The 27,043-nt window shown below is 38.6% G+C and overlaps 1 protein-coding gene across 1 annotated transcript in view; it reads left to right on the top strand.

The window, feature by feature from the left end:
• The first annotated feature begins 157 nt into the window (after positions 1 to 157).
• ADK (adenosine kinase) overlaps positions 158 to 27,043 on the top strand; it is a 616,356-nt gene continuing 589,470 nt past the window's right edge. The window contains exon 1 of the mRNA XM_021006126.2: positions 158 to 264. Coding sequence (XP_020861785.1) covers positions 200 to 264 — 65 coding nt within the window. The 5' untranslated portion in view covers positions 158 to 199. The remainder of the gene's footprint in view (positions 265 to 27,043) is intronic.

Here is a 27,043-nt window from a genome sequence, read left to right on the forward strand (position 1 = left end):
AGGGGCGAAGACGGCCCGGGAAGCCGCCTGACCTGGGGGCGGGGCTCACAGTCTTGCGGAGCCCAAGGAGAGGGTATCCTGGGCCGGCCCACGAGAAGGCCGGGGGCGGAGGGAGGAAAGGGGGCGCGGTCTGGGCGTGGCCTCGGGGGGAGGGGTGTTTCTTTGGCGAGGGGCGCGGGAGAAGGGAGGGAGCGCGAAGATGGCAGCGGCAGATGAGGAGCCTCAGGCTAAAAAGCCGAAGGTGGAGGCGACGCCGCTGCTGAGGTGAGCGCCGCCGGGCGGGGATGGGCTGCACGTGGGGCCCGGAAGAGCCGGGTCTCGGGGCCGCCCCGCGAGGCCCCGGCCGGCTCGGAGCCAATCAGCGCGGCCGTCCGAGGGGAGGGGGCCAGGCCGGGCCCCACGTGGGCGCCCCAGGGAGCGGAGGCTCGGGCCGGCAGCGGCGCGGAGCGCGAGATCCACTGGTTCTGGGGTCCGGGGGAAGGGATGGAGAAGGGCGAGAGCACGGTCCGGGCGTCGGGAAGGACGGCGTCCGCGGAGACCCCGGCCCGCGCTCCGGTGCCTTAGGGGAGGGCCACGCGGGGCGAGGGGAACCAAGTCTATCTGCGTCCTGTCTGGAGCCTGGGCTGCAGGTCTCAAGTTAAACATTTGTCTCAGTTGTAATCATGTTGCTTGTAAAAAAAAAAGTTACTTATTCATTCGCTCCTCGGTAATAAATGCAATGCTTGCATCCTAAGGCTTCGCGACTTGGAAATCCGTGTGCACGCGATGGCAGCGAGATTTGGAGCTAAAAACAGGCCCTTCGGAGGATTGAGAACTATCCAGTCAAGGCCTATAGATATATGTATGTGTGTGTATGTGCACACACGCGCGCGCACATGAATGAGAAGAGACTTTTTAGACGCCTCACCACCACTTACTTCTATGCCTGGCATCCCCTTCCCCACCCATTCTCTCTCCAGCTAGGAAGAGGCAAAACAATGCACGTGCAAACTCGTGGGCTAGAATCTGCGGCTGTTCACAAGTGTGTTCCCGTCCCGACCAAGCACCGGGATCTTGGCAAGTCGCTTAATTTTCCCAAGCTTCGGTATTCCGTAGCCCTGGAATAGGGATGCAGCCCGCTTCCCTCTCAAGAGATAAGGGTCCAACGAGATAAATGTGAAAGCACTTGGAAACTCTATGTCTTACGTATATAATTGTTAAGTCGTTTCAGTGGTGTCCGAATTTTTGCGACCCCGTTTACGGTTTCCTTTGCAAAGATACTGGAGTGGTTTGCCATTTTCTAATCCAGCTCAGTTTTACAGATGAGGAAACTGAGGCAAACAGTGACTTGCCCAGGGTCACACAATTAGTAAGTATCTGAGGCTGGATTTGAATTCAGGAAGATGAGTCTTTTTGACTGCAGGCCAGGCACTCTCTCCACTTGAGCCAAAGAGGGAGGAAGGAGTAATATTAAATGATACAGTTTTGCAGGTTGTGGGGGTGATTTTGAAAATTTGTTGCCTTCTCATAGGAGGTGTTTAATAAATGTTTATTGGGGGCAGCTAGGTGGCGCAGTGGATAGAGCACCAGCCCTAAAGTCAGGAGAACCTGAGTTCAGATCCAGCCTCAGACACTTAACACTTACTATCTGTGTGTGACTCTGGGCAAGTCACTTAACCCCAATTGTCTCACCAAAAAAAATAAATATTCATAAAGAGCATTCCACCTTCTTCCTGAACCTGAAGTTATTCAAGTCCCTCCAATTGAATATTGGCTCTTCAGTGGGCAAGTCTTATTACCTTTCTGGTCACAGTTTCCTCATCCAAAAAATGAGGAGGGGTGAACTAGTGACTTCTTATGGATCTTTCCAGCATTAAGGCCTTCTGACCTGTGCATTTAATGATATTTTTGATTACCTTAAAGCTGGGTTCTTAACTTTTTTTTTTGTCATGAGCCTCTGGCAATCTTGTGAAGCCTATGGACCCCTTCTTAGAATGATGTTTTTAAATAACAGGAAGCAAATGCTGAATTACAGTTGGAGGTTAGTGAAAATAAAGACTTAGTTTTTTTTTCCACCATGCAAATTCACAGACTTCCTGAAACCACATGGACCGCTTGGGCGTGGAGGTCTGTGGACCTCAGTTTAAGAACCTCTGCCTTAGATGGTTCCTACGTCTAGCATTACACCTAGGAAGAAATTACCACCATCCTGCAGTGTTTTTGAAAGAGGATTTGGCCAAATACATACTCATAAATCTGATATATTCTAATTATATTAGGGTTGTGGGTGGTCTGGTCTTTTTCATATTGTTCAGGGTAATGCTTCTATGCTTGTAAAGACTTTTTGCGCATGTGGCTGGCACTTATTTTTTTTAGTTCCCATCTCACATGCCTGGCAATGACACCAAATCCTTATGACAGTCACACATAAATCCACCAGATAGAGTTTACAAAGTCCATACCCTGGCTCCTGCGCTCAGCCCTCGTCCTGCAAAAATAAGAAACAAACTTTGAACTTGACTGTTGAAGTGCAGTTTGTTTCTACCACCCTTGTGTTCTCACTGTGAAGGTGATAAAGAACTTTATGTGTTCATGCCCAGCTTGCTTTTTTTAGAATCCACATCAGGATTTCATCTTGTTGAGTTTTTTGAAGTCATTGTAGTGTGGGAGTTTGCAAAATAGTGATACATCACTTTTCTGTAGGGTGGCTTCTCCATATGGCCCCCTCCAAAGTACCAGTGATCTCAGTGATCTCAGTATTCTCAATGCGTTGGCACTGGCATACTCTTCTCTCCCCACCTTTACCTCCTGGCTTCCCAGGCTTCCTACAAGATTCTGCAAAAATCTCATCTTCGGGTGGTTTTTTCTGCCTCAGGCCCGGAAACCCCCTTGTGCCTTACCTCTGAAATTACTTCCAGATTACGGGTATATCTTAGATGTCACTGGTTGTTTGCTTCTTGTCTCCTACCTTAGAAAGTGAGCTACTTGAGTGCAGCTTATTCTTGTCTTTGTGCTTAGCATAATTTCTGGCCCTTAGTAAGTGCTTAACTAATACTTGTTGACTATTATTTTTATTCTAGAATCTTTATTCATAAGGAACAATAGAAGATCACCTAAAAGAATTAAAATTGCAATTTAAAAATACAAACAGCACCTACATCTCACTTAAGGAAAGTCACCAATAATATAAAGAGAGGCTCTTTCCTATTACTAAAGAACTTTCCAACTCAGGTGTTTTAGTCATAAACTATCGGAGGAGACATCAGAGGGATTTCCTACACACATCGGGAGGATAGATTGCATAGATTATATCCTATTCTGCATGGATAGTTGTGATTGTGGATTCGCTATATTCATGTGTCCAGAAGCCATTTTCTTGGTTTATCGTGTGACCATAAACATGTGATCTGATGTAAAAACAATACCATCAACAATAATAACAACAACAAACAACAAAGGCCCCTGCCTTTGTTGCACCTCATTGCTCTCTAGAAGAGATTGGGAAAGCATAGACTGGTGTGTGGCAGCTATCAACAAGATCTGGGGAGGAAAAAGAATGCTGTGATGGGGCTAAACCAGTGTTTAACTAAATCCCAAATCCCAGGAAGAGTGCTTAACAATTATCAAAGCCAAGAAAGTCAACGTGAAATATTCAAGGAAACATAATACAAGATAACATTCTTTAGGTGTTGGAAAAAAATGGTAGCTTGGTTCATATACCAAGGCAATATTATTTTATGAGGATGGCACACAGTGACTCTGGTTCTCTTTGCCTTATCAGCATTTCTATGGGCCATACCACTCCCTAGAATGCCTGTTGCAACACTGAAGTTTCCAAATTTCCAAGGCTTCTGTTCTGCTGGAGTGGAGGATAGAGTGAGAATATAACATATGCAAAGATATAACACATACAAATGGTGTTTGTCTTTTCACATCCTCTTCTTGAGCCTTGGGCCTAACTTCAATACCAGTCATTGTGGGTAGAATGATCCTATATAGTTACTATTGAACAATATAATAATACTCAAAGGGGTGTAAAAGGTTTCTCCTCCCTAGTGATCAAGATGAAGATGATTGTACTTCACTACATTAAAGTGCCCTTTAATAACCCTGTGTGAATAGAGAAGGCAGACTTACAGAGGACTATAGGAAGCTATATTCAACATTGTTTTGTGAGGTGTTATGGCTTTGTCAACATGGTGGGCCAGGTAGCTCCAAGCTTGGGTCAATGGGAAGAGGTTATTGATCTTGCTAGTGTAATTTTCTCTATTCCTATAGCTGATTCCGTTCAGGAGCATTTTGCCTTTACCTGGGGCAGAGTTCAGTATACCTTCATCAATCTTCCTTAGGATTATTTGAATTCTCCTTTATATTGGCTAGAATGGTGGGCAGATACCTAAAAGAGATCCCACTTCCTAAGGACATTGAAATCAACCACTACATTAGTGCTATTTAGCTGACTAAGCTGGATGTGGCCACAGCTAACATCCACGTTAAAGGGCGAACGTCAGACATTGGCTCATATGAGGAGCTCAAGACTCTGAAAATCCAGAGTCTTTTCTTCTCAGTTGAGGTTTGGGGACTAATAGATAGCGAATATCCAGTTAATTCTGGATTTAATCCATAATAAATTAATAATAAATATAATCCATAATAAGCATAATAAGAACAATAATCGTTCTCCCACATACTAAAAAGCAAGTTCAAAGATTTATTACAATCTTTGGCTATTGGAGGACCCATATTCTCCACCATAATTCCTGACCTGCATATTTCTCATGACACCTAAAAGCCTGCTTCTTTCAAATGGAGCCTGGAAGAGGCAATAGCCCTAGCAGATTTAAAGCAGGCTTTCCAACAGTGTCTCCCCACTTTTTTTTTTTACAGGTTATACATGTATAGTCATGCAAAACACTCCCATAGTAGTCATGTTGTGAAAAATTAAGTGTATTTCCCTTCATCCTGTGTGGGACATTGACCCTAATGCAAATTAAACTTCTCAAGGTGGAAAGCAAAGGTTCTCAAGAGATTGGGCATCTGCTCCTCCAGTACACCCCTGAGAGAGGCGAGGCACAGAAAGCAAAATGAGATTATATACCCTAACGCAAAAAACCTTCACTCACCAGTATCCCTTACTCCCATTGGCTGAGGAGGCAGATTTATATTCTAGGCATGAAAGAAAATCTTCCTGTCCCCTTAACTGGGAGGTGGGCTTACGTTCTAGGCCGAAAATTCAAAGACAAGGAAACAGGGTATAGCCAATCCAAATATACATGTCTTTATTTAGTAAACCTAATGCTGACTTAGCAGTGGTGTGATGACCAAGAGGAGGTTTAGGGCCCAATTCCCATGAATTAGGTAATTCCTAGGAAACCGAAATCCACTGCAATCTCCCCTTCTCAACCCCCTTCTCCCTTATCCCAGAGACAAGAGAAAGTGGGGAAGCTAAGGACAAACAGTTCCGGTTGGGGGCAGAGCTTATTCTTTCTGTTAGGTGCTTAAAAGCAGGGTCTGAGTGGGGGAGGATTTTGAAAGTGATAAGAATTATTGACCTTTGAGGAGGCTTCACTTCAGAGACTTCATCTCTCACAATCCTATCCCACCCCCCCCCGTTTATTTATTCTCTATTTTGACCCTGTCCCTCAGAAGTGTTTGCTTCTGACTTGTTGACTGTTTATTGCCAAATAAAATATGACCTCTTATTGATGCTTATTTTTCTTAACCTCTCTGTAGTATTTGACACTGCTGACTGACCACCTTCTCCTGCCGAATAGCGTTTCTCCTAGGTTTTTGTGACTGTCCCTTTTGGTTCTTTGTCTTTATGATCCTCTCTTAGTCTCTTTTGCTAGGATCTTTATTAGCCTGGTCACACCCCCTCTTCCTTTAGGCCAGGGGTGGGGAATTTCAGCCTGGAAGGCCACATGTGGCCTGGAGGCTGCACTTGGCTGTCTTTCCTTGACCTGTTCACTTTGCAAGGACTTGTTAATGCTAATGTTAATCTCTTCCTGCTGTACATCTTGTGTGGATCTTCTTTGTACATAGTAGTTTGCTTTGTATCTCCAGTTCTTAGCCTGCCATGTTATACGTGCCTAAATGCTAGTGATGGGGTATGGGCGCAAGCCAAGACCTTTGCCCCTTGCCCCAAAAAGAATTTGGCTCCATTTGTCTACAGGCCCCAGAAAACCCTTAAACTTTTTTTTACCTGGCTCTGGTCTCAAATGTCTACCTGAGGCTATATTCCATTCCTTGGCTTTTCCTTATCCACTCTCCTTATCTCCCTTTGAAAGCCCTAGTTTCACCCTTGATCCACTTCCTTCCAGTCCCCTTCATTATCTATTCAATCTATCTATCCCCATTGTCTATTCAGTCTCACAGACATTCCAATCAGAATTCTCCCGAAGTCACCCAGACCCTCTTCCCAGCCCCTCCTCTGGTCACTCAAAATTAATTTGAGTGCATATAAGATCCACCTTGGCCCCCATTTAAAGGCTGAGACTTTCTCATACCCACTAGTCCTTACAGGCATCACCTGGCCTGTGGTTTATCTCTAATAAACTTTTTCTCTGGCTAAAAGAAGATTTGGGTTGAATTCATTGAGGCAGGGCCAGTGTGTCGTGATCTCAGGGTCCCAGCACCCCTAAAGCTCTAGACTTCATCACTAGTTGACTCTTTGACTGACTTGTCCACCTTCTCTTTTCTCTCATTTCTCTCTCATTTGGTGATCTCATAAGCTCTTCAATGACATGTCCCAAACTGGAACTGAAGAGGTCTAGGACTTTGGGGGTGCTACTGGGAACCCCTCGAAGTCAGGCCCTGCCTGAATGAAATCAACTCAGATTTTCTTCCAGCCAGAGGAAAAGTTTATTGTTACACTTTTCAGCAGGCAAGGATTCTTAAGGATCCTGCGATCTTAAAGGGGTACAGTTAAAGTTTATATAGGATAAAATACAATAAAACATGTGCCAAATATGCTAACTAGGTGATTCAAGGTGGGATTAGGGAGTGGTTAAGGAGTGGTCAGTTCTTAAAAGAACACGCACTTCTTGTACCTACTGTGCAGGGGTTTTACCCAGAGTTCACTAGGAAAAGCCCACAAGGGGGGCCACATGGAGGTGTGGTTTTAGGCCTGCTAAGTCACCAAGTTAACTAGAGTTCAGGAGTAACTGAGAGTTGTCCAGTCTGCCACCAATTAATGTATTGTTTGACAAGACAGATGTAGGGAGTACACATATGTTTTAAGTCTAGAATATAGTTAATGAGGAGTCTAGGATATAGATAATGAGGTAGGGTGGTAGTATAGATAGTCCAGTGGGTAAGAATGTCTTTATGACCCAGTGCAAAGCCAGTTCAAACTAATAATTCCTTCAGGTGCTGTTTGGAACTGCACCAGGGAGAGAGATAAGGGTCTTGCTGGGGCCCACTCATGAGTAATTGCTAGGCACAGTGTCCTTGGGCTGGGGAGAAATTGTCAGAGACAGTATTTCTGAGGCTAGGGAGAAATTGGGGTCCAAGTACAAGCACCCAAACATAAGCACCCAAGCACCCCATCAGAACTGAGTCTCTTTTCCTCTCTCACACACCCCACTTCCAAACTTCACTATTACTGTCAAGGGCACCTTCATCTTTCTAGTCACTCAGGTTCCTGACCTTCGTGTCCCCCTTGACTCCTCATTTTCATTTGCCCTACATATCTAGGCAGTTGCCAGATCTTGTAATTTCTTTCTCTGTAACATTTCAACAATTACAACACAGAGCTACCAAAGTGATTTTCTTAAGGTACAGATCTGACCTTGTTCCTGTTCTCCCTAACCCTTTCATAAATTACAATGACTTTGTGTTTGAGGTTCTACATGGCCTGTCTTCAACTTACCTTTCTATGTTTCTCACTTATTTTCAGGACTGAGTAATTGTAGCCAAATTGGACTGCCAGGTGTTCCAGATCTAGTGCAGCCCTTTTCTTTGTAGCTGGTCAGCTCATCCCATATACCTGGAAAGTCCTCCCAAGTCAATAAGCATTTTATGTGCTTACTATTTGCCAAGCACTGTGTAAACAGTGGGGTGGGGGGATACAAAGAAATGCAAAAAATAGTCTAGGCCCTCAAGAACCTGTGTGAGACAGTGACCCTAACCCAAATTAAACTCAGAGACTTCTCAAGGTGGAAAGCAAAGGTTACCTTTATTACAATCTCGAGAGATGGCTGTCTGCTCCTTCGATACACATGGGGAGAGAGAGAGAGAGACCCAGTAACAGGGGCCGCGTTATGAAAGCAAATCTCCGCCCACTACGCAAACGTTTCTACCTACCACTATACCTTACCCCCCTTAACTGGGGGTGGGCTTACATTCTAAGCTGGAAAGTTTCTTCCTATCCCATTAACTGGGAGGTGAGGCTTACATTCCAGGCACAAAATTCAAAGACAAGAAAAGAGGCTGGAAGCCAAGGGCAAACGGCTCAGGTTGGGGGTGGGGCAGGGCTTATTCTTTCTGTTAAGTGCTTAAAAACAGGGTCTGAGTGGGGGAGGATTTTGAAAGTAATAATCAAGAATTATTTGACCCTTTGAGGAGCCTTCACTTCTGAGAGTTCATTTCTCACACTACCTTCTGAACTTATTACCTTAACCTTAATTACACTGAGAAGTCTTCCCTGGGACATCCCATTCAAACCTTACATTCTAATGGTGACAACATGTACCACAACTAGGTATATACAAAGTGTAGGTAGAGTAGATGTAAGGTATTATGAGAGGGGAAGGCATTAGCAGCTCGGGGGAACCAGGAAAGACCTTCTGTAGAAGGTGTGATTTGAGCTGGATCTCGAAGGAACCCATAAAGAAACTAAGAGGTGGTGAGGAAGGGGAAGAATATTCCAGGTATGGAAGAAAGCCAGTCCAAAGGCATGGAGATGAGAGATAAGATATTGTGTTTGTATATGCCAGCTTTGCTGGCTTGTAGAATAAGTGGAGGGGGTGGGGAAGGGGATAAAGTATAAAAAAGTAGGAAGAGGCCAGATTCTGAAGAGATTTATTGATAAACAGAGGAGTTGATCCTGGAGGTAATAGGGAGCTTGGGGGGAAGGGGGGGGGGCAGAGCTCATTGAGCAGGAGAATAGAATCCTTTCCTTTTGAAGCCAACTTTATGAAGCTACCCTGACTCCCATTTCCCCAAATGGATGTGATTTCTCCTTCATGTTCTTATACCACTTTGTACCTCTGTTTTGCCCTCATCACCACATCTTACTTGTATCTCTGTGTCCAGTCTTCTCTACTCTATTAATTACATTATGTGTTTTCTGAGAGCAAGACTTGAGTTTTTTCCTGTAGAATTTATCTATACCTGAGCAGGAATTCCCTTGGCAGTAGTCTTTTTTTTTTAAAATTAATTTGTTTTGATTTATCAACAATCACTTCCATATGCTTTTAAGTTTAAAATTTTTCTCCCCCTTCCTCCCCACCACCCTCCACAAGACTGTGAACAATCTGATATAGGCTATACATTTACATTCCTATTAAACATATTTTCACATTAGTGATGTTGTAAGTAAGAATTAGAACCAATAGGAGGAGCCACCAGAAAGAGGAAACAAAACTTAACAGAAGAGAAAAAAAAATAGCAAATAGCATGCTTCGGTTTGTATTCAGATTCCATAGTTCTTTCTTTGGATGTGGATAGCATTTTCCATGATGAGGCCTTTGGAGATGTCTTAAACCTTGAATTGCCTGGAAGGGTTAAGTTTATCAATATTAGTCGTCGCACAACGTGGCTGTTAGTGTGTACAGCATTCTCCTGGTTCTGCTCATTTCACTCAGCATCAGACCATACAAGTCTTTCCAGGTTTTTCTGAAGTCAGCCTGTTCATCATTTCTTAGAATTGGCGGTAGTCTTGACAAGTGGTCATCTAGTCTTCATTGGAAGACCTCCATTGATGAGGAACTCACTTTTTAGGGAGCAGATTCCACTTTTGACAGCTCTAATTGTTAGATAATTCTTCCTGACAAAATTGCCGCACTGTAACTCTTAGCCTTTGCTCCTAGCTATCTATGCACTCTAGAGCAAAATAGAATGAATTTGACTCCTCTCTACATGACAGTCTTTTAGAAAGATGAAGTGACTTGCTAGAGCCATACAGTTAATAAGTGTTGGAACCAGGATTTGAAGTATGAGGTTTCCACTACACATGACACTTTCCAGGCTTCACTCTGTTCTGGGATGAATACCATTCTCAGCCCCCTCATTTCCTTAAAAAGTGGAGGAGGACCCTTTCAATAGCCTGACCAGGTTGCAAGGAATAAATGTGATCCAAGAATAGGCAAGATTTGACCCAGAAGAAGATAATTATGATAACAACAGTTACTTACCATTTATTTGGCACCTTCTATGTGCCAAACACTCTCCTAAACATTTTATTATCCCATTTGATTCTCACAACCTTGTAAGGTAGGTGCTATTGTTATCCCCATTTTCCGGTTAAGGAAACTAAGGCAGACAGTGGCTAAATGACTTTCCCCGGGGTCACACATCTAGTAAGTCAAAGTCTGAAGCTGAATTTTAATTCGGGTTTTCCTGATACTGGGCCTACAGCTCTGTGCACTATGGCTCCATTCAGTGAAATCAGGTAAAAGGTCAAAGGCTGGGGAGCTGATAATCCAGAGGGTATTCTAGATTGTGACTCACCTGCCCTGTTTCTGCCTTTTTTTTTTCTTTTGTCTAAAGACCAGTCACCAACTTGTTCAGACTGGTTTTTCCTTTGAAGGGAGCTCTTCAGCTACCTCACTAATGATCATAGGATCATGGATTTAGAGCTGAGAACTCACAATATCTTCTGAGCTAGTGGTTCTCAGACTTTTTGTTTTCATGATCCCTTTATACTCCTAAATTTTTTTGAGGACCCTACAGAACTTTTGTCTAGCCATGTGCAGGCATCATCTCCTATCAGCTCTGATTGTTAAATTTTCAGTGTGAGCATTTGCACCTCTGCAGCTGGCAGACACTCCAAAGAAGGGCTTGATATATTGTTTTGTTGATTGTCTGGACTGAAAAAAGTGATAAAGAAAATGCTGATAATGATAACTAAAAAAAAGGTGTCATGCATAAATTCTTTTCCAGAGAGCTACTTAAAATTTACCAGCATACCCTTATATTAGAAATTAAAAATAAGATTTAAAAATATTTATTAATTCATTTAAAATAATAGTAACATACCCATTGCATGTTAACATAAATGACATTTTTATGAAAAACAGCTATAGCTTCCAAAACAAAAAAAATTTAGATGAGTCATACTTTTTTTACATGTTTTTGCAAATCTTTATGATGTCTGGCTTAATAGAAGACAGCTTCTCATATCTGCTCATATCAGCTTCTGCATTCAATTTGTTGTGATATAGTTTTTTTGTTTGAAGTATATGAAGAAAATCTATCCTCACACAGAAATGTGGTTGGAAAAGGGAAGAGTATTTTAATGGACAAATCTTAGTATTATTATGAAAATAGTTTTGATCTTGGGGATCCAAAGGGGTTCTCAGACTGCACTTTGAGAACTGCAGGTCTAAGCTATCATTCTATATATCTCAGCCAAAGTCTTTTTTAAAAAAAACATTTTAAATTAATTTTTAACATTAATTTTTTAAAATTCAGAGTTCTACATTCTCTCCCTCCTTCTTTCCACTTGCCCTTCCTGTCCCTGAGATGGTAAGCAATTTGGTAAAGGAGATACATATGCAATCATATAAAAATATTAACATATTAGTCATGTTTTGAAAGAAGACACTAAAAAAAACCCCAAACCATGAAATAAATAAATTGAAAAATAATATGCTACAATCTGCATTCAGATTCCATCAGTTCTTTCTCTGCATGTGATATATGTATTCATATTTGTATGTATATGTGTATAGCTTTGATTTCTTTGTCTGAAAACTGCCTCTTTATACATCCTTTGACCATTTATTAATTAGGTAATGACTTGTATTCTTATAGATTTGACTCAGTTCTCCATATATTTGAGAAGTGAGACCTTTATCAGAGACACTTGCTATAATTTTTTCCCCTAGCTTTCTGTTTTCCTTCTAATCTTGGTTGCATTATTTTTGTTTCTGCAAAAACTTTTAAGTTTAATGTAATCAAAATTATCTATTTTACATCTCATAGTGTTCCCTATCTCTTATTTGGTCATAATTTCTTCCCTTCTCCACAGCTCTGACAAGTAAACTATTCCTTGTTCTCCTCGTTTGTGTATGGTATCACCCTTTATGCTTGAATCATGTATCCATGTTGACCGTATCTTGGTGTATAGTATAAGATGTTGGTCTAGACCTAGTTTTCGAGATACTGTCACCTTTTCTCCACTCATACAGCTGTGAGCTTAGTTCAACCCCTCATCGACTCTTGCCCGGAGTATTGCAGCAATCTCCTAGTTGGTCTGTGGCATCTGAAGTGCCTTAAGATGGTCCGCACTCTGATCTGTTCTCTACACAACTCCAAAGTAATAGTAACACACAAAAAAAGTAAAGAGGTATCGATCGGACCATGTCTCTCACTCAGTAAACTCTAGAGAGATAATCTACTACCTGTACCATTGGATATAAACTCTTTTGTTTGGCATTTAATGCCCTTTACAACCAAGCCCTGTCCTGTCTTTCCAACCTTACTGCATATCACTTTCCTTTATGTAGACAATGGTCCAGTCAGTTTGGCCACTTACTTGTCCTCACACATAGCATTGCATCTCCTATCTCTGTGGTTTCTGGGCTTTTGGTTTGGCTGTCCTCCAGGCCCGGAATGCATTCCCTCGTTACAGCCACCTGTTGGGATCCTTAGCTGCTTTCAGATCTTAGCTCAAGGGACCTGTGAAGCCTTTCCTGATCCCTCTAGTTTCTAATACCTTCCCCTTTAAATTATTGCTTATATAATTTACATTTTTTTGGTAAGTATATATAGATAGATATGTATATGTATGTATGTATGTATGTATACACATATACATACATGTTTTTGTGTGTGTATAGATAGATATGTGTGTATATATATGTACATATATACACACATACACACACACACATACATACATAAAATATGGTGTATCTGTTGAGGAGTTGATAGTGTCATTGGTGGCCCAGCATGGGTATGTTGTCTCCCCTCAGTAGATTTGTAAACTCAAGAGCGGGGACTGTTTTAGTTTTATCTTTATAATTAGTGCTTTTTGGTTAGAGTCAATGGTCATCAAGCTTTTATTAAGTGCTTATTATGTGTCAGGCACTGTGCTAAATGCTGGGATATAAATACAGTGCTGGGTATAAACACAAACAAAAAGAAAAATAGTTCATACTGTCAAGGACCTTAAATTCTAGTAGGGGAGGACAGCACATGGAAGAGAGCTCAAGGCAGGGGTGGGGCAGGGAAGATACCCAGTTTGAGCCATGGAGAAGTCAAGGGTCAGGAATGGACTCTGGGGGCAGCTAGGTGGCGCAGTGGATAGAGCACCGACCCTAAGTCCGGAGGACCTGAGTTCAAATGTGGCCTCAGACCAAACAGTTGACACTTATTAGCTGTGTGACCCTGGGCAAGTCACTTAACCCCAACTGCCTAAAAAAACAAAAACAAAAAAACAGGAATGGACTCTGGAGAGGAGTGATGGAGTGAGCATGGGTCTGGTCTAGGTACTTGCTCAAAATGGAGATTCTGGGAGGAACTCATCCGCTAAAGGATGGGTCACAGAGTGAAGGAATCTTCCAGAGTGAGAAGGCTGTAGTGTTAGAAGCATCTTTCAGGGTGAGAGCGCTGCTGGAGAATGGAGAAGTCTGAGGAAGAAGAAGGGAAGAGACTCACCTTAAATCACACAGATAATAGTGGTAGAGCTGGGATTTAAAACGACAGGTCCTCTCATATGACAAAACTTGTGTTATTTTTGTGGTGTTGTTGTTCAGTTGTTTAATAGTATCTGACTCTTCCTGACCCTGTGGACCATAGCACATCAGTACTGTCCATGGGGTTTTCTTGGCAAAGATACTGGAGTGGTTTGGCATTTCCTTCTCTGGTGGATTAAAGCAAACAGAGATTAAGTGATTTGCCAAAGGTCAGACAGCTAGTAAGTGTCTAAGGTCGAATTAGAACTCATGTCTTCATGACTGCAGGCCTAGTGCTCTATCCATTGAATCACCTAACTACCTGTTTTCATTATACCATTGCTGACTTGCCCAGATTTGGGCTCCCTGTGTGTAGATGGCCCCATCTTCCCTGGAAGCTGACCGCCTATTGTCAGTTTCCTTGTCTCTTCCCGTTTTCAAACCTCGTATGGACCTGCTCACCAAGTTCCTATTGTTTGTCTGAGGTATTCCTTCAAACTGTAGCTGGTTAGCAGGCCAGAGATTCTGACAGGTGACTGAGCAGTCCTCTCCTCAGAGGTGAGTAGCTTTGCCAGGCTCACTCTGGTGACCCCACAATTCTGTCTGGCAATTTCATCAGTTCTGGGTTTGAGGAGATAGATTTGGAAGGTGAGGAGAAAAGAGACTTCCCAGAAGATTTTTATGGAAAAAAACAGTTGACCTGTCAATCATTGTTAAAGGGCAGTGACCTTTTAATTTCTTTGTCTCTGGAAGAGGTAGCCAATCCCAATGGAGATAGCACTGGGTTTGTGGGGTGGAGGACCAGCATTTGAATGTTGGCTCTGCCATTTATAATATGGGACATCGGGCAGGTCATGATATCTCTCTAAGCCACAGTTTTCTTATCTGTGAAATGAGACGTTAGACTACATGAACTCTGAGGTCTCTTCCAGCTCTAAATCTATGAACCTATGAGTCTATCTCAGGCACATAATAGCTGTTTATTAAATGCCTTTTGCATTCAGTGGAATGTGTATTGAGTCCTCCATGTTCACGTGCCCTGTTCTTTCATTTGCCACCTTTTTGTTGGGAGTCCTGGAGTAGTCACTTACATCTCTCCTTTTCTTTCCATCTCTCAACTCCCCACTTCCCTTTGCCATAGTCCCAAGCATGGCTCCCCCAGAAAGATAGATTAGAGAGGAAGAAAGAAGGAAAGTCACAGAGACAGCCCAGCTCCCCAACCCCAGGCTCTACATCCTTCTCGAGAGACATATTACCCATACAGGTGCTGTTGACTGAGAGAGAATGCTTGTAACAGCTGAAAATTGTAGATATAACTTTTATATTGAAGTCTGCAGACTCAGCTTTAAAGCGATACACACTATGGAAAAGAACTGAACCAGGTATTAGAACTTGCAGCCCTTAGATTGTGGCCCTAGTCAGCTATGAGGTGTCATCAGTCGATAGGTTAATGGAGATATTACACGCTTTTCTATTCCTTGTCTTTGAAATAATTTATTAAACATAGCAAAAATTATATAATATAGGATAGGACAAATTTTAAAAGAAGCCGAGTCTTTTTTAACCAGTATCAAATTTTTACTTTATTTTGTTTTACAGAAAGATAGGAAGAGGGAGGATAAAGACGGGGGAGAAAATGATACTGTAGACCTGAAAGGTCAATGATAAAAAAGAGGAGGGCCTTGAGGAGAACTTGGGCTGGAGGGCAAATGAGTTTGGTCTAAAGGGGGTGAGCATTATCTTTGTATTCCTACTGTCTGGCATACTGTCTGGCATAAAGTAGGTGCTTAAGAAGTGTTTATTGAATCAAAGATAATACAGTGTAATAAGTTCTGTTTCAACAACAATCCAAATATCATTTGAACTCACTTTTAAAATATTATTTTGTTTTATTTTTTGTTACGTTTTGAGTTCTGAGTTGTCTCCTTTGTTCCTAACCCAACATTAGAGAAGGCCAATAGTTGATATAGCTGTGTATGTGGAACCATACAATACATTCACATATCAGTTCTTTCTCTGGAGGTGGATAACATTTTCCTTCTTAAGTCTTATGAAGTTGATTTGAATGTTCATATTACTCAGAATAGCACAGTCATTCATAGTTACTCTTGGAACAATATTACTGTTTTTTATTTTTTTGGGGGGGACTAGGCAGTGGGGTTAAGTGACTTGCCCAGAGTCACACAGCTAGTAAGTGCCAAGTGTCTAAGGCCTGATTTGAGCTCAGGTCCTCCTGATTCCAGGGCCAGTGCTGTATCCACTGCTCCCATCTAGCTGCCCCAACAATATTACTGTTACTATATACAACATTCTCTTGGTTCTGCTCGTTTCACTCTGCGTTATTTTATGGAAGTCTTTCCATGTTTTTCTAAAATCAACCTATTCATCATTTCTTACAGCACAATAGTATTCCCTCACATTCATATACCACAACTTATTCAGCCATTCCACAATTGATGGGTATCTCCTCAATTTCAAGTACTTTGCTACCACAAAGAGAGCTGCTGTAAGTATTTTAGAACATATAGGTTCTTTTCCTTTTTCTCTGACCAAGTTGGGAAACAGACCTAATAGTGGTATTGCTGGGTCAAAAAGTATACACAGTTTTATAACTTTTTGGACATAATTCCAAATTGGTCTCTAAAATGATTTGATCAGTTCACAATTCTGCCAACAGTGTTTTAGTGTTCCAGTTTTTCCATGTCTCCAACATTTGTCATTTTTCCTTTTCTATCATTTTAGCCAATCTGATAGGTATGAGATGATATCTCAAAGTTGTTTTAATTTGTATTTCTCTAATGAATAATGATTTGTAGCATGTTTTCACATAACTATATGTGGCTTTCGTTTCTTCTTTTTTTTGGCTTTTTGATGAGGCAATCAGGGTTAAGTGACTTGCCTAGGGTCATATAGCTAGTAAGTGTTAAGTGTCTAAGGCTGGATTTGAACTCAGTTCCTCCTGACTCCAAAGGCAGAGCTCTATCCTCTGGGCCACCTAGCTGCCCCTTGATTTCTTCTTCCAAAAATTACCAGTTCATATCCTTTGACCACTTATCAATTGGGGAATGACTCATATTCTTATTAATTGGACTCAGTTTTCCATATATTTGAGAAGTGAGGCCTTTATCAGAGACACTTGCTATAAATTTTCTCCCTAATTTTCTGCTTTCCTTTTGATCTTGGCTACATTAGTTTTATTTGTACAAGCCCTTTTTAATTTAATGTAATCAAAATTATCCATTTATATCCCACAGTACTCTCTATCTTCTATATGTAAATCTGATAGGTAATATGTTCCCGTGCTCTTAATAATCTACTTATGATATCCTCCTTTTATGTCTAGTTCATGTATCTGTTTTGACTTCATCTTGGTAAATGGTATAAGATATTGATCTGTACCTAGTTTCTGCCATACTATGTTCCAGTTTTCCCAGCAATTTTTAGTAAATAGTGAGTTTTATCCCCAAAACTTAGATCTTTGTGTTTATCAAACATGAGTTTATTATAATCATTTACCAGTGTGTATTGTATACTTATTCTATTCCACTGATCCACCATTCTATTTCTTAGCTAGTCTTGATAATTACTGTCTTATAATACAATTTAAGATCTGGTACTGATAGATCTCCTTCCTTTACTTTTTCTCCTCATTAATTCCTTTGATATTCTTGACTTTTTGTTCCTTCAAATGAATTTTGTTATTATTTTTTTCTAGCTCAATAAGATTTTTTAAATATATATTTTAATTGGGATGGCACTAAATAAGTAAATTAGCTTAGGAAGAATTGTCATTTTCATTTTATTGGCTCAGCCCACCCACCAACAATTAATATTTTTTCAGTTATTTAATTCTGACATTATTTATATAAAAAGTGTTTTATAATTTATGTTCATTTAGTTCTTGGGTTTGTCTTGGCAAGTATACTCCCAGGTATTTTATGTTGTCTGTGATTATTTTAAGTGAAATATCGCTCACTATGTCTTCTTGCGGGGCTTTGTTGGTTATACACAGAAATGCTGATGATTTATGTGGGTTTATTTTACATCCTTTTACTTTGCTAAAATTATTGTTTCAACTTTTTTTTTCAGTTGAATCTCTAAGATTTTCCAAGTATACCATCATATCTGCAAAAAAGAGATAGTTTTATTTCCTCATTGCCCATTCTGATTCCTTCAATTTCTTTTTCTTTTCTTATTGCTGTCGCTAGCATTTCTAGTACAATGTTGAATAATATTAGTGATAATGGGTATCCTAGTTTCACTCCTGGTCTTATTGGAAGGGCTTCTATCTTATTCCTGTTACTGATAATGCTTGCTGCTAGTTTTAGGTAGATGTTTCTTATCATTTTAAGGAAAAATCCTTTTATACCTGTGTTTTCAAATGTTTTTAATAGGAATGAGTGTTGTATTTTTTCAAAAGCCTTTTCTCTATTGATGTAATCGTATGATTTTTGTTGATTTTATTATTGATACAATCAATTATGTTAATAGTTTCCCTTATATTGAACTTGTCCTGCATTTTTGGTATAAATCTCACCTGGTCATAATTGTATAATCTTTGTGACACATTGCTGTAGTCTCCTAACTAGTATTTTATTTAGGATTTTTGCATCAAAATTCGTTAGTGAAATTGGTCTATTATTTTCTTTCTCTGGTTTTGTTCTTCCTGGATTAGGTATCAGCACCATGTTTGTTTCATAAAAGGAGTTTGGTAGGACTCCTTTTTTACGTATTGTCCCAAATAATTTTTTAATATCAGAATTAATCTTTAAGTGTTTGGTAGAATTCATTCATAAATCCATCTGATTCTGATGCTTTTTTCTTAGGAAGCTCATTTATGGCCTGTTCGATTTTTTTTTTCTAATATTTTTCTAAAATAAATTCTCTAAAATTTATTTAAATATTCTGTTTCTTCTGTTAATCTGGGCAGTTTATGTTTTTGTAAGTATTTTTCCATTTCAATTAAATTGTTAAATTTATTGGCATATAATAGGGCAAAATAACTCTTAATAATTGCTCTTATTTCATCTTCATTAGGGCTGTAGTCACCCTTTTCATTTTTGTTACCAGTGATTTTGGTTTTCTTCTCTCCTTTTAAAAATCATGTAAATCAATGGTTTATCTATTTTATTAGCTTTTTCATAAAATCAGTTCCTACTTTTATTTATTAATTCAGTGGTTTTTCTTGCCTTCAGTTTTATTGATCTCATCTTTAATTTTCAGGATTTCCAACTTAGTGTTTAGTTGGGAATTTTAAATTTGTTGTTTTTCTAAATCATATATTCAATTCATTGATTTGCTCTTTCTCTATTTTACTGATGCAAGCATTTAAAGATATAAATTTTCCTCTGATTACTGCTTTTGTTGCATTCCATAAGTTTTGGTATGTTGTCTTATTATTATCATTCTCTTTAATAAAATTATTTATTGTTTCTATGATTTCTTCTTTGACTTACTCATTCTTTAAGATTAGATTATTTAGGGGCAGCTAGGTGGCACAGTGAATAGACACAGGCCCTGGAGTCAGGAGGACCTGAGTTCAAATCCAGCCCAAGACACATAACACTCACTACCTGTGTGACTCTGGGCAAGTCACTTAACCCCAACTGCCTCACTTTAAAAAAAAAAAGATTGTGTTATTTATTTTTCAATTAATCTTTAATCTCTGTTTCCATGATCCTTTATTAAATGTGATTTTTATTTCATTATGATCTGATAAGGATGCATTTAATATTTCCGCTTTTCTGAATTTGACTGTAAGGTTTTTATGCCCTAATATATGGTCAGTTTTTGTAAAGGTGCCATGTACCACTGAGAGCGAAGCATATTTCTTTCACTTCCTATTGAGTTCTCGCCACATGTTGGTCATATCTAGCTTACCTAAGATTCTATTCCATCTCCTTGACTTCTTTCTTATTTATTTTTTGGTTAGATTTATCTATTTCTGAGAGGAGAAGGTTGAAGTCCTTCACTATTATAGTTTTGCTATCCATTTCCATCTGTAATTCATTTACCTTTTATAAATTTGGGTGTTATAGCGTTTGGTGCATATATGTTTAGTATTGATATTACTTCATTAACTATGATAACTTTTAACATAATGTGGTTTCCTTACTTATCTCTTTTAATTAACTCTACTTTAGCTTTTACTTTGTCTTAGATCATGATTGCTATCCTTGCTTTTTTTTACATCAACTGAAGCATAATGAATTCTACTCCAGCCCTTTATTTTGACTCTGTATATGTCTCTCATTTTTAAATGTGTTTCTTATAAACAACATATTGTTGGGGGTTCTGGTTTTTAATCCGTTCTGCTATCCATTTCTGTTTTATAGCTAAGTTCATCCAATTCACATTCAAAGTTATAATTACAAGTTGTTTATTTCCCACCATCCTCTTTTCCCACATAGTTTATCCTACTCTTTCTTTTTACTCTATCCTTCCTTGAAAGTCTAATTTACTTTTTTTCTTTAAATTTTTAAGTTTATTTTTTTCTCTTAAATAATATTTTCCCCCAATTACATGCAAAAACAATTTTTAACCTTTTTTTTAAGTTTTGAGTTCAAATTCTATACTTTCCTTCCTCCTCTTCCCCCCTTTCTCAGATGGCAAGCAATCTGATATGCTATACATGTGCAATTGTGTAAAACATTTCTATAGTCTAATTTACTTCTGCCCACTGCCTCCCTAATCCACACACCTTTCTGGGTCTCCCCCCACCATCCTATATTTTTGCTGTTCTATTTCTCTGTAAGTTAAGAAGAATTTTCTACCCAACTATATGTGTGTGTGTATGTGTATATATGTATTTTTATACACACATATAAATATATGTATACACACACATACACACACACATACATAAAATGTTTTTCCTTCTTTAACCCAGTTCTGATAAGAATAAGGTCAAGCTCATTTTAAAGCACACTCTTCCCAGTCAAAGTACATTGTATTTTTAGATGATTCATCAGATTCAGAGCTGGAAAGGATGAACATTCAAAACCACTTAGTATAAGCCCCTCAGGTAGACTGATGGAGCCAAGAGACTGGAGTTAGCTTTCCCAAAGTCACACAAGAGGCATGGTTAGGTTATTCATTATAAAGAAAAGGCATCATTTACTTTCAGCTTAATTTTACTACAAAGTCAGTAGACAGACTGATTTGTTTATCAAAGTTAATTTAAACAGATACTTGTAAAATCCTGGAGGTCAGCTGTCTCCAATTCAATAAGTTAATATTTGTAGAAACTATCTGTTCTCTTAGGTGAATAGTAACTATGCTGAAGGAAGGAATTTTGTACTTTTATTAAACTTTAAACAGCCAGTAGATTATAGCTATTTTGTTTTAACAAGAAACCTTTTTTTTTTTTAACAAAACAAGTATTTTAAAATTTCAAACCTATTTTTTAAAAAAACAAAAATACTTTCAAGCAGGTCAACAAAATATTGGGTTGTGCAGCTGACTTTCAACCCTTCTCTTTCTGTGTATGTATAGGCCCACAAAGACAATCCAGCTTTTAACTCTAATAGCTTTTATAGAAAGAAGTAGAAAGAAAGCTTTTTTTCTTAATAGAAAGAAAACTTTATTCTTCCTCCTTTGAAAAAGTTCCTTTAAATTGAGGCAGTGTGGTCTAATGGATAGAGTACCAAGCTGGGGGTCTGGAAGACCTGGCTTCAGATTGGGGCCCAGACATTTACTAGGGGGGTGACTGGTGAGTTGCTTCACTTCTGTCAGCCTCAGTCTCATCTATGAAATTACAATGTTGGACTTGATGACTTCTCAAGTCCCTTGTAGCTCTAAATCTGTTAGCCTAGGAGCTATCACAAAAGATTTTTAAAAGTAAATGAGGCTTGATCTGACCCTTCATGGGTTAAAGAGTCTAAATCAAGGGTTCCACAGACCCCCTTAAGGGTCTGTGGATAGATTTTAGGTGGTCCACAAACTCGGGGAAAGAAATCACACCATTATTTTCACTAACCTTTAACTGACATTTAACATTTCTTTCAATTCATGTAGGTTAAAAATAATCCCTTTATTCTGAGATTATGTTCTCTTGAGGGGATCTCCACTCTGCAGAATTGGAAGCTTTATGTTTGTAGTTCTTACATATAAAAATATTTCCAGAGCTCTCTTTGGGAAAGAGTTTTTATTTTAATTAGCTATAGAGAACAGAACTAGGTCCAATGTGTGGAAATTACAGAGGTGGGTTTTAGCCTAATTTAAGAAAACTTTCCGATCATTTGAACAACTCAAAATGGTATGTACTGCTTTGTGAGGGAGAGAGAACCTGTCATTGAAAATGTTTAAGCAGAGTGTGGATGACTACTTGCTAGAGATGTTGCAAGGACAATTTATTCATTGGACTTGATGACCTAAAGTTTCTTCCTACTCTCAAAAAGACCCAGGGGAGATGGATGCTCAGAAATGGAGATGATTGGCTTTGACCTTGAGTGGGGAATGTGGTTAGAGGTTGAACAGATTACCCAACCCTATTTTTCTGCCAATTTTCCAAGCTTCTTCCTAGAAGGAGAGGCAGTATAATATAATGAGAAGAGCAATTCATTCTAGTAGAAGAAAATTTGAAACTCATATTTGCTATTTTGAGAGAATGGTTGAATAAATTATGGTATATGAATGTAATGGAATATTACTTGCCTTAAGAAATAGTGACCTTGGAGAATTCAAAGAAAATATGGGAAGATTTTTGTGAAGTGATACAGAGTGAAGAAAAAAGAACTGCAAGAATTTATATGCTGGCTTTGTTGTTGCTGAGTTGTTTCTTTTGTGTCCAACTCTTCATGACCCAGTTTGGGGTTTTCTTGGCAAATATACTGGTGTGGTTTGCCATTTCCCTCTCTAGCATAACCTGGCTATAATTAGGTAAATAAAGACAACCTTAAATAGCCATAAAATCCATCTTAGAAACATTGGCTACTTTGCTAGCCTTGGATTCAAATCCCATCTCTCATGCACGCTGGCTGTATGACCATGGGCTAGTCATTTATCTCTCAGTGATCTATGTACTATCTTTCTAAGATAATAAGTTATGAATATTTTTGCCTCTGAACTGGTGGAGGGAGCATCCACATTGGGAACTCCCCCACACGAATGAAATCACAATCTAGACAAAGCCATCTGCTGACCTCAAGTCACTTTTTATTCTTCTGCATTTGAAGATTAATTCTCTTACAGGATTTTTGGAATAATGGCAAGTAATAAGCTAAAGTCATTGGGTCCTTGAGTACTTTCTATAGATTAGATACTGTGAGAGAAGAAACAATATATGAAATTTTCTGCACTCAAGGAGTTAATATTCTTATTTATGGGGAATGGGAGTTGGGATGAGAAACATAACTGTAAAATGGATACCGACATAAGACATTAAATGAACAATTGCTAACATGAGTGCTATAGAGTGCTTTTGGGGTTCAAAAAAGGGAAATACAAATTGGAAGTCATTAAATATTGTACTTTTATTAAACTTTAAACAGCCAGTAGATTATAGCTATTTTGTTTTAGCAAGAAACCATTTTTTAAACAAAACAAGTATTTTAAAATTTCAAACCTATTTTTAAAAAAACCAAAAATACCCTCAATGTTAATTTATTATTTTGTGCGCCTCCCACCACCACTTTCCAGCATAATAAAAAGATTTACCTTTATTTATAATACTATCATATGAATTTTCCAGAGATGTGGGATTAGGGAAATAATAGAGGATGGAGAATTAAATATATTATATACTACAGCCAGAGAACATAGAGCAAAGAGAGTGGAGTGGGGAATTAGGGCTCAGGTTAGGAAGATAAGAGAGGGGAAGTAGAAGGAAAACAAGGGGGAGTTATTGTGGTGGAGGGAGAGAGGGCAATTCCAGGGGGACGCTCTTTTTTTTTTTAAATTTTATTAATTTATTTTGATTTATCAATAATCACTTCCATATGCTTTTGAGTTTAAAATTTTTCTCCCCCTTCCTCCCCACCACCCTCCCCAACAGGGCACACAATTTGATATAGGCTATACATTTATATTCCTATTAAACATATTTTCACGTTAGTGAAGTTGTAAGTAAAAATGACTCACTAGTTTTGCTTTTGACCACTGCCTCCTTCAGTCCCTCCCTCCCTTTCCCTTTTCTCACCCGTTAGCCTTACTGCTTCCTCCCTCCTTTTTATCCCCCCTCCCTTTTCCTTCCCCTTTTCCCTCCTACTGCCTATATGGCAAGTTAGATTTCTATACCTAACTGATTATGTTATTCCCTTCTTGAGCCAAATCTGATGAGAGTAAGGTTCAAACAAATGCCCACCCCCCCTCCCTTCTTTCCCTCTGCTGTAATAGGATTTTGTGTCTTTTCCTGTAATGTAATTTACTCTTGTCTACCTCCTCCTTTCTCAGTACATTTTCTAAAATTAGACTAATCCACTTACTTGGATCCATTTAACCCACTTGATTAGATTTTTTTTTATCATTACATCAGAGTCAACTATTATCCACCCCCTTTATGTTATACTCCTTTAACATGGTGTAATAACAATACAGTTCTCAAGAGTTGCAAGTGTCATCTTCCCTTGTAGGGATGTAAACAGTCCATTTATTATTATTGACAACATATTGTATCTTTCTGTCCCATTTACCTTTTTATGTCTCTCTTGAATCTTGTACTTGAAGATCAGATTTTTTGTTGAGCTCTGGTCTTTTTATCAGGAAGGTTTGGAAATCCCCAGAGGGACACTCTCATCTCAAACAATGGGGAAGTTTAAATATTCTTTTAGCTAGCATTTATATATTGCTTTAAGGTTTGCAAAGCATTTTATATATGTTAATTCATTTGGTTGCAAATATTTGTAAAACATTATTAGGTTATATAAAACAAAGGAATTGTGTTTAGTATTGTATTTGTTAAGATAGTTAAAGTAGGCCTTCTCTTCTGACAAAACAATAATTGAGCAAAGTATGGTAAGGTAATGGGATGCTATGTCTCTTACAACTATAGAGAAATGGAAAATTCTTAGCTCTACAACAAAGAGAAGAAATTATATTTTAAAAAGCTAGATATCAAATAAACAAAATTAAAGAGATTATACACTGTGAGAAAATACATACAAAATTGAAAGGAAAGAAATAGACTGGGGAAAAATCAGTACTAAAAGGGTTTATAGTAAATATCTGACATTTAAAATGTATAAAGTGACAAATTTATTAAAATGTAATGCATTATCCAGTAATCAAAGGATATGAGCTGAAAGGTAAATGATCAAGAAGCACTTGAAAATGTTTCCAAGGTCTTGATTACAAGTGTAGATTTAAGTCTCTGATACCCCTGTGTACCCATTAAATTGTCAATGACTGCTAAATGGAAAAGTTTCAGTGTTGGCAGGGCTGTGGGGAAACAGGGACACTTTGAAACTTTTTGGTGTCCCTGTGAATTAGTGAGATCTTTTTGAAAAAGCAATATGGCATAATTCAGGAAGCATTATAAAGCCTCATATCCAGTAATTCCACCCCTACTACTGCATCTTAAACATGTTTTTGGCAGCAGGAAAAAGACCTCTCTGTACAAAAATATTCCCAGCATCATTATTCTTAATAGCAGCAAACTGGAAAAAATCCATATGCCCAATGATGGGAGAATGACTAAACAAATTATTATTTTATTTTTTAAAAGACTTTTACGTAGCAATCCTTGCCCCAGTAATTAAGGAAACATAATTACATTTCCATAATCATATCATAGCTTAATCATTCTAACTTGCAATTCGTTGGTTTCCTACGTAACTGTGATGGAGACTGACATCCCAAATTAAGGTCTGTTTGTTCTCTTAACAAAGCCAGGAGGGGGTCACTTGAGTACAAAAAGTAGCACAGTACTTACCTCACATGCCCTCATAGTCTCTTTTGTCAGGTTTCTGAGGGTAAGCTATGTTGTACTGTATTGAAGTGGCTGTTAAAAGCTTCTGTGTCTCTGGGTAAACAAACTGAATAAAAAGAAAATGGTCTTTCCTAAAGGTAGAGCCAGGGAAATTTCATGTTCTTAATAGAGCTTATTTTAAAAAGTTCTTCCCAAACAATATGGGGATCTTATGTATCCTTTTCACCTTGTGCTTGTTTTGCAGAAGTTATTGAAAGAATAGATTTGTAATTTGTAAGATAGAAAATAGCTGATCATATGTGTGTATTTATTGCTTACAGTTTTAATGTGCTTTATCTATTTTGATCCTCACATCCCTGTGAAATAGATAATATGAGGAGTAGTAGTATTACTATTATACAGATGAGGAAACTGGCAAAGTAACTTCCCTAAAGTCATACTGCTAAATAAGTGCTAAAAGCATAAGTTGAACAGGTCCCTAACTCCCAATCCAAGACTTTTCTTATTATTCTACTGCTACCTCCCTAATGGCTTGTGTCTTGGACTCTTTGGCAGTGTCTGGTGAAGCTTATGGACTCTTTGTCTGAATCATGTTTTAAACACATATAACATAATCATTAGGATTACAAAGGAAAAGATATTGAAATACTATTATCAAAATGTTAATGTTTTATTATAAAATTTATATTAAATATATTTGTACAAATATAATTATTTAATATAAAACATATTAAAACACAAAAATTTATGGTGTTTTTTTTTTTAGGCAATGGGGTTAAGTGACTTGCCCAGGGTCACATAGCTAGTAAGTGTCAGGTGTTTGGTCTGAATCCAGATTTGAACTCAGGTCCTCCTGAATCCAGGGCCAGTGCTCTATCCACTGTGCCACCTAGCTGCCCCCAAAACACAAAAATTTATGGACCCTAAGAGCTCCTGTAGATGAGTTAGATTTAAGTTCCAGATTTAGGGAATTGGGGGTCCTCTCTAACCCTAAATCCTATGATCTGGTGATCTTGGTCATGTTGATAATAACTAGTCCTTTATTCTGGTGGTTTTTTTGTTTGTTTGTTTTTTACTTAGCATTTGTTCATCTTAATATATAGAAATGGTGTGTTTGGATTTTTATGAGAAGATATTAGGTGATTAAATTAGAAGATAGTACTAAATGTTTCCAATTTTGGGAGTGGCATTTGACTTAGAGAAAGAGAAAATTATATCCTAATTAGGTAAAAAAGTTCTCTTACAAATTTAACTTTGGTGCATTCATTACTGTGTTCATATGTAAAGTGCTTAGCCCGGTGCCTAGCATGTTTTTGTTATTGTTTAGTTGTTTTCAGTTCTGTCTGACCCTTTGTGA

Source organism: Phascolarctos cinereus, unplaced genomic scaffold (genome assembly GCF_003287225.1).
Source record: "Phascolarctos cinereus isolate Bilbo 61053 unplaced genomic scaffold, phaCin_HiC Scaffold_3;HRSCAF=262, whole genome shotgun sequence".
In the NCBI taxonomy this organism is placed as follows: domain Eukaryota; kingdom Metazoa; phylum Chordata; class Mammalia; order Diprotodontia; family Phascolarctidae; genus Phascolarctos; species Phascolarctos cinereus.